This window comes from Malaya genurostris, chromosome 1 (assembly GCF_030247185.1).
Source record: "Malaya genurostris strain Urasoe2022 chromosome 1, Malgen_1.1, whole genome shotgun sequence".
In the NCBI taxonomy this organism is placed as follows: domain Eukaryota; kingdom Metazoa; phylum Arthropoda; class Insecta; order Diptera; family Culicidae; genus Malaya; species Malaya genurostris.
In genome coordinates this window covers 147,425,201-147,432,365 of record NC_080570.1, presented here as the reverse complement: position 1 = coordinate 147,432,365, position 7,165 = coordinate 147,425,201, and the positions used below count along the sequence as shown (strand labels likewise).

The window sequence follows — 7,165 nt, the reverse complement described above, 5'->3', positions numbered from 1 at the left end:
TTGGTTATGTTCAATTGATTTTATTCGTCGCGTACACCATGAAATGTTACTTGAGTGACCGTACAGATGCACAAACCGAACCAAATAAACGATATTATGATAAGAAATTGTGTTTTACCACCTTTTGATTTATTCCTATAGCGTTCTAAATAAGATCATCCGAATCGAAACAAATTTCGGATCTCGATATTGGTCTACATGTCATCTTATAAAATTAAAAATATTAAACGAAATAAAAGAAAATTAATTTTCCTTCTTTCTGAAATGAACTGTTCTTGTAACAGATCCTAATTGAAATTATATGAGTTCCCCATAAGATCCTGTGTAAAATTCAATCGTCATCCTAAGAAAGATTCAAATAATTAAATCTAGATGGCGCGTCAGGTAAAATGAGTTTTGCGATAGATTGCCAGTCTCGTCACCAGTGTTGATTCTACATCGTGATGCATAACAGTATGGTAACTCACTCTCCAATAAGAATTAGCTCTCTTCTCGAGCTTTCAACTTGTTTTTCAAGTGAGTTATGGACCCAATTGGCAGTAGAGGCGTGCAAAACAGCTCATTTTGGTGAACAGCTCCGAACCGATCAGCTCACCAAAGTGAACCGATTCGATGTATCAGCTCATCAGCTCTTTTATTTTGAACTTAAGGTTCATTTTGTGCGCCGTTTTTCTTATGCACCGGTTTTTTTTCAAATGCATGATCGAAATTGAATCATTGATTTGCAATGATGCAATGAATGCCATGCGAAATAATTTATCTTCAATTGATGTCGACTAAATTGAATCTCTTAAAGAGCCGAAGATCTGATCAGCTCGTAGCGTGTTCCCTGCGTCATAATGCAGTGAACTGGGTAGCAAATGAGTGAGCTGGTGAGCTGCGGTTCTTTTAAAAAGAGCTGTGAGCTGTCAGCTCACTTCAATGATTCGATTCACTGGAACAGCTCAGGAGCGAATTGCCCATCTCTAATTGGCAGCAGCGATGTCAGATCTACGGAAATCTCCGTAGATCTACGGATTCGAACATTTTCTACGGATCTACGGATCCGTAGACAAAATCTGCGGAAACTGAATTTTTTCTACGGAAATCTACGGAAATTACAATTTATCAACGGAGAACTACGGAAACTAGTTTTGTCTGGAGAGCAAAAAAAAAACTTCACTGTGAGAGCTTCCGAGAAAAATGCCAATCTACGGAAATGACACTACTACTATCTGGCATCGCTGATTGGCAGACGATCAATCGCTCATCAGTTGTTTACCGGGGCGGGCTGAAAGTCTGAAAGTCTCGAAACGGGAGCTGTCATGCCTCAGATAATTTAGCTAACTGATATTGTTTACTTTGTCTGTAATGACCACCGGCCTATAAAAATACCGATAAGCATTTTTTGTGTGTATTCTGTTCATTTCATCGGTGTAATCGCAGCAGAGGTGATCATTGTACAATTTTTAGTCTGATATTTTCTGGTAAGTACAAAGTTGATCAAGCAAATTGTGCAATAGGTTCAAAATTATTACTTTCCGGTAGCAAAGTTATCATCATGACTCATCTCTGGAACAAACAGCGAATGCTGGAACTAGTGTTATTGTTATTATGTCTCATTGTCGCAAAAACATGTGCCAAATACGAGTATCAAATAAAATATCTGGACGTTCCGTTGGATCACTTTAACTACGTGAATGAAACTGTAACCTTCAAATTGAGGTGAGTCAATAATTTAACCTAACTGAGGCAGAATCGTAACGTTATTTTTTCACTCTGCAGATACCTCACAAACGATACGTACAATCCCGATGGCGACGGTCCCATCTTATTCTACACGGGAAACGAGGGAGACATCGAACTGTTCGCTCAGAATACCGGTTTCATGTGGGAACTGGCTCCAAAGTTCAAAGCTTCTCTAGTATTTGCCGAACATCGATACTATGGAAAAACGCTTCCATTTGGAAACGCGTCCTACGATTCACCCGCTAATCTTGGCTACCTAACTTCGGAACAAGCTCTGGCTGATTTCGCCTCCCTTCTGACGGAAATTAATCCTTCCAATCGGACCACTCGAGGACGTCCGGTGATTGCTTTCGGGGGATCCTATGGTGGAATGTTGGCAGCTTGGTTCCGCATGAAATATCCCCACTTGGTGACGGGAGCGATTGCAGCTTCCGCTCCGATCCGGCAGTTCGACGCTGGCTGTGGTGTATTTAATCAAATCCTAACGTCCGTGTTCACTGTGGCATACACTCGCGAATGTTCCCAGAATATTGAACGCTCTTGGGATGCACTGAAGAACTATTCCTCAACGGCCGATGGTTTGCGGGTGCTGCAGGAGAAGTTCAAATTCTGCACTAACGTGACCAAAGCCGACGATATTACGGAAACATTTTTCGATTATTTAGGTGATGTTTACGGTAATTTAGCGATGATCAACTATCCGTACAACACGTCATTTTTGGCTCCAGTGCCGGCTTACCCGGTGCGAGAGTTTTGCGGCCGTCTGGCGGAAAATTATACGGGATTGGAGCTGATTTCTCGACTGCAGGAGGCCGTAAGCATCTACTCGAACTATACCGGAAAAACGAAGTGCCTGGATATAAGTTCCTCATACGACAGCAGCATGGGCGACAAAGGCTGGGAGTTCCAAACGTGCACGGAAATGATGATGCCAATGTGCTCGGAAGGTACGGGAAAGGACATGTTTCCTAAGAAACCGTGGGATGAGAAGAAATTCTCCGATGATTGTTTCAAGAAATTTGGGGTCCGTCCGAAATCGAATGTGGCCTTCACTATGTACGGAGGACTTTATTTGGAGTAAGAGAATCCTTGCGCCGTTTTGAGACTGAATTGATTGCGATGCTTTTCCTGTCTTTCCAGTGGTGTATCCAACATCGTATTCAGCAATGGCCTAATGGATCCTTGGTCCGGAGGAGGTGTACTGCGCTCTGGAAACAGGAACATTTTGGTCGTTCTCATCCCCGAAGGTGCCCACCACATCGATCTACGTGCTGCTAATGAAAATGATCCGGGATCGGTTCTGGCCGCCCGTCAGATCCACGTGAAAAATATACAACAATGGCTTAAGCAGTACCGAAGAGCTAAATACTATTAGCAAAAAAAAACAAGCACCTGAACGAGAGATTCATGTCAGTTACATTATAGAAACTAATTTTTTATTAGATAGGATTTGTAGATTGATCAATAAAATGCTCTGCTTCAAATAACTTTCGGACCAAATAAAGGCGACTGTTTTACGAATTCATCCAACTTGGTTTTGAATAGATCGGAAGTTACGGGGGTTCCAATAGTCCAAAGGGGATTACGCACGACATATTCTACCCAAACCTGAAAGCATATATAGATTTTAAACAATCATTAAATGGATGTCTGCAGCAAAACCACCGCCGAAAAATCGTATTACTTTACTGTAGAGTTGCAGAAGAAAGTCTTTAATCCCCGTCGCTGTCGTATCGGTGTTTAAAACAAACTTCAACCCTGACGACACCTCGACAAAGTGCAGAGCATATTTATTTGTTTTGTAATACAGGAATCCCTCTTTCGGATCGATAGGGGATATTTTGTTGACGAATGATTTAAGCGAGAACAACATGCCGTACATTAGTTTGGATTCCTAAAAAAAGGCGTTTTGAAATTGGTGAAGCTGCACATTATCACACTACAATACCTCATCTTTGGTGATTCCAGATTGTTTCAAACGGTTCCATTCTCCGTAATATAAAAGGGTTCCGTATTTGTCAAACACGTACAGATTATAGATCATTTTTATTGATGAATCCTAATATAAATAATATATTCATATGAAATCAGGTTGTTTTGTTTTAGGACAGCAAATGAGTGACTTGTGCAACATAACAAATCGCCACTCATTTTTGACACGCAACATATTCTGACATCTTCTAGTCGCTCAATGGTTTCTGATCATCAAATGCAGCGAACGGCGGTGGTGAATGTGTTTGTTATTGAATTAAATTTTAGCCGATTGTTTTGAATCGTCAATCCCACAAAGCTTAAAATGTTTGCAAATATTTCGAAAAACCTTGCCGGCCTTTCGTTGTGCTCAACCAGTCGAATCCTTAACCAGCCAACACGGGTAAGTTCATGTTTGTGTTCACACCACGCATCTCATTCACATGTTTACGCAACGCTCGCAACAGAACACCTTCATCCTGAAACGTCGGACACCTCCAAACCTTTACAAGAAGAATCAAAAAGTAACCAAACTGCGTGGTCGACACTTTGTGTACGAGCTCGTAGAGGACACGAGCATAAAAAAGAAGCCCAATCTCGAGGTGATACTGACCACGTTCGTCGATGGAATCGGTTCCAAAGGGGAGGTTGTGTCACTGAAACCACAGGTTGCCTACAATAAACTGCTGCTGCCGGGATTGGCCGTTTACAAAACACCTGAAAATCTAGCTAAGTATGCTACCGAACAAGACGATCAGGAAAAGGAACTTCACAGTTCGGCCCAGGCTCAACGGGTTTGGTTTAGTAGTTCAGTTACAAAGTTCAGTTGTAATTTCGATGTTTATTTCCAGACTGTCAGCAAGCTGGAGCAACTCACTTTGGCGGTAGTGATGAACAAAGACCACCCGTGGATCATCGAGCCGTGGCATATCAAGGCATCGCTGAGAAAAGCCGGCTTTTATGTTCCTGAGGAGGCTATCACACTGCCCGAGACTCCGATTTCGGGGCCGGATCTATTGAAACAGAACAAAGAATTTTTCTGCACCGTTACAGTGAACAATCTGGAAAAGGCCCGGTTGCGTTGTCGAATACATCACTGGAGTACGGATCCTAGCGAACGGTTGCAGTACGTGTTTGAGCATTGGAAAATGCAGGCCGAACCGTTGTTTGGTGATGACAGTGTTCCGTCAGGAGAGGCAAAGCAGGAATGAATGGATTTGTTTGTTTAGCTTGGAAGTAGGAATAAATAATTCAGCATTACAAAGTAGAACTTTTCATCATTTTCTTTTCGTTTCTTTTAATACATTAATTACATCTGGAATTCGTTAGTCGGAATATGGTTGCTTGGAATGATCGTTTTGGTCAGTTCTAGAATTCAGTTCTAAGATTCAGTTCCCGGTTAAGTGTTTAATTGCTGAATGCGATAATTTATTCTTGGTGCTGCTTGTTGAAAATGTCCGAAAAGCGAATAAGAGCACAACCTGGGCGTTTGAAACTCAGAAGGTCTACTGTTGGTGGAAGACCCTCACCACAACGTCAAGTTCCGTCAAGAAAAAATTACCGATTTTCGACCATGGTTCACCTTTTATACTCGTCCAATTTGGAATTGTTTATGGTTATCTCACACTGTTAAAAACCTAATCATAAAATGCTGATCGCATTTCTGATGGCATGGAGAAAGAATTATTTTGTTGCGTTTAGCACAACTCGAGATAGTCACGACTAAGTTCTACCCATTATTCCCCAGGGAGAATTTTGAAAAAACACCTCTATGCTACAACCAATTATGGATATAACGAGTTCGTTACTTGCAATAATGTTTGAATAATTTTTCATTTATCGCGTAATGTTATCAAGAAATCGTTCCTCAGGTTACTGTCAAATTAGTTTTAATTTCCATAGTAGAACTAAATTTAAGGAAAATGTATCATTTGGATGATTTTAATGTTGATGCACAAGATGAGGAGGTTTTATGCCTTTTGGAAAGCTAGTTTGACAGAAAACTCCAATGAGATTTCTGTATGAAATGTTCAAAACGACGAATGTAACAATGAGAGATTCTCTTTGTTTACTTTCTTTTTCGATTATTACGAAATATTTCTGCATTGTTCGGTAATTTCTTCAGTGCAGAATATTAGAAGAATTAAAAGAGAGAAGGATTGCTAAGAATACCGTAATAATCTGAAGAGAAAGTAAACAAAGAGAATCTCTCATTGTTACATTCGTCGTTTTGAACATTTTATACAAAGTTTTCCTGCACCTAATAAATAAATAAACTGAAGGGTACCGTTGTAAAAACTCTCAGGAAAATCTCTCATCGAAAAATTGATAAATTTCAAGCATAAACGTGAAAAACTATCAAATTATTCAGAAAAAAGGCTTCTGAGTTAACTAAACTCGAAAAACATATAGATTTCCAATAATCGGTTATTTAAAATCGCTATATCTAGAGATGTGTTAGGTTCTGTTAGAGATGTGTTATGTTATGTGAGATGTGTTATGTTATGTGAGATGTGTTATGTTATGTTGGGTTACTTTTTTTCACAAAATCGGTCGGGAAACATGTATTTGAACAATTTTCAAAAAATCAGTCATATTTAAAAGACTATAACTCAATTATATCTTGAGCTATAGTGTAATAAACTTCATCAATTGTCATCTACAACATAAAAAAAAATCTAATTGTCTTGGTGAAACATTAGTTTTTTCCTCGAACTATTAGGTCGTTTTTCTTTTTTTTTGCATTCAAGCGATCTTACATCGCTATGTAGTATTCGCTATTGATTGCTTTTCGTTTTGATTCCAGTGTGAAGTGATGGATCCTTGTTTCATCCATTGTCACATATCGACGCAAATAGTTCTGATTTATTACATTTGAGCGTGACCAAACACTGCTCAAAATCATTACCACGTTGTTGTTCTATATCGACTGTGAGTAAACGCGGCACTCACTTTGAAAAGAGCTTTCTCGTGGTTAAATGTTCATGAATAACTACAAATACAGTGGCTTCTGCTAACAGTGTCAGCTATCTCAAAAATTTTTAATTTAACGATTTGACATAACCGATTTGTTACCTTTTTGGGAGTAACCACTTCAATTGGACCACGTTCGAATTCAGCAAACCAATAACAAATGGGTCTTTTCGATGGAGCAGAGTCCGGATAGCATTTTTAAAGCCATAGCTGAGCTTGCACAGTATTTTGTTTCATCAAAGAGCAATGACAAATTAACACAAGAAATTATTTTGAGAATGATAAAAGTAGCTTCACTTAAATGGTTCTCGTCACTCTGGTTATAGGCTCTCTAGGTACTTCACAAACGCCATTCGGATTTGACGCCATCTATGTGTTAGTCACACGACTTATTGAATGAGGTGTTAAGTTGTCTGTATTATGAAGAATTTTTATAATGATGATGACATTGTAAGGGAACACGTATCCACCGTGTGACGCTTATCGAGCTTCT

The 7,165-nt window shown here is 39.6% G+C and overlaps 3 protein-coding genes across 4 annotated transcripts; 2 read left to right on the top strand and 1 right to left on the bottom strand.

Annotated features, from left to right (window-relative positions):
• The first annotated feature begins 1,221 nt into the window (after positions 1 to 1,221).
• LOC131426146 (lysosomal Pro-X carboxypeptidase) lies at positions 1,222 to 3,253 on the top strand. Of its 2 annotated transcripts, none has more exons than XM_058588610.1 (4): positions 1,222 to 1,466; positions 1,533 to 1,704; positions 1,765 to 2,805; positions 2,869 to 3,253. In XM_058588610.1, exons 2-4 carry the CDS (start codon positions 1,541 to 1,543, stop codon positions 3,101 to 3,103), a joined length of 1,440 nt encoding a protein of 479 aa, XP_058444593.1. In that variant the 5' UTR covers positions 1,222 to 1,466; positions 1,533 to 1,540; the 3' UTR covers positions 3,104 to 3,253. The 2 variants fall into 2 exon arrangements, with proteins under 2 accessions (XP_058444593.1, XP_058444592.1); XM_058588609.1 differs by having other exon boundaries at positions 1,528 to 1,704.
• Positions 3,133 to 3,829, bottom strand: LOC131426148 (trafficking protein particle complex subunit 1). The gene is made up of 3 exons (XM_058588612.1): positions 3,677 to 3,829; positions 3,413 to 3,622; positions 3,133 to 3,336 (listed from the first exon to the last, which is right to left on the bottom strand). The coding sequence occupies exons 1-3, from the start codon at positions 3,770 to 3,772 to the stop codon at positions 3,208 to 3,210; spliced, it is 435 nt and encodes a 144-aa protein (XP_058444595.1). The 5' UTR covers positions 3,773 to 3,829; the 3' UTR covers positions 3,133 to 3,207.
• Positions 3,830 to 3,910: 81 nt separating this feature from the next.
• Positions 3,911 to 4,969, top strand: LOC131426147 (large ribosomal subunit protein bL9m). Its single transcript, XM_058588611.1, has 3 exons — positions 3,911 to 4,102; positions 4,167 to 4,493; positions 4,551 to 4,969. The coding sequence occupies exons 1-3, from the start codon at positions 4,025 to 4,027 to the stop codon at positions 4,908 to 4,910; spliced, it is 765 nt and encodes a 254-aa protein (XP_058444594.1). The 5' UTR covers positions 3,911 to 4,024; the 3' UTR covers positions 4,911 to 4,969.
• The last annotated feature ends 2,196 nt before the right edge of the window (positions 4,970 to 7,165 follow it).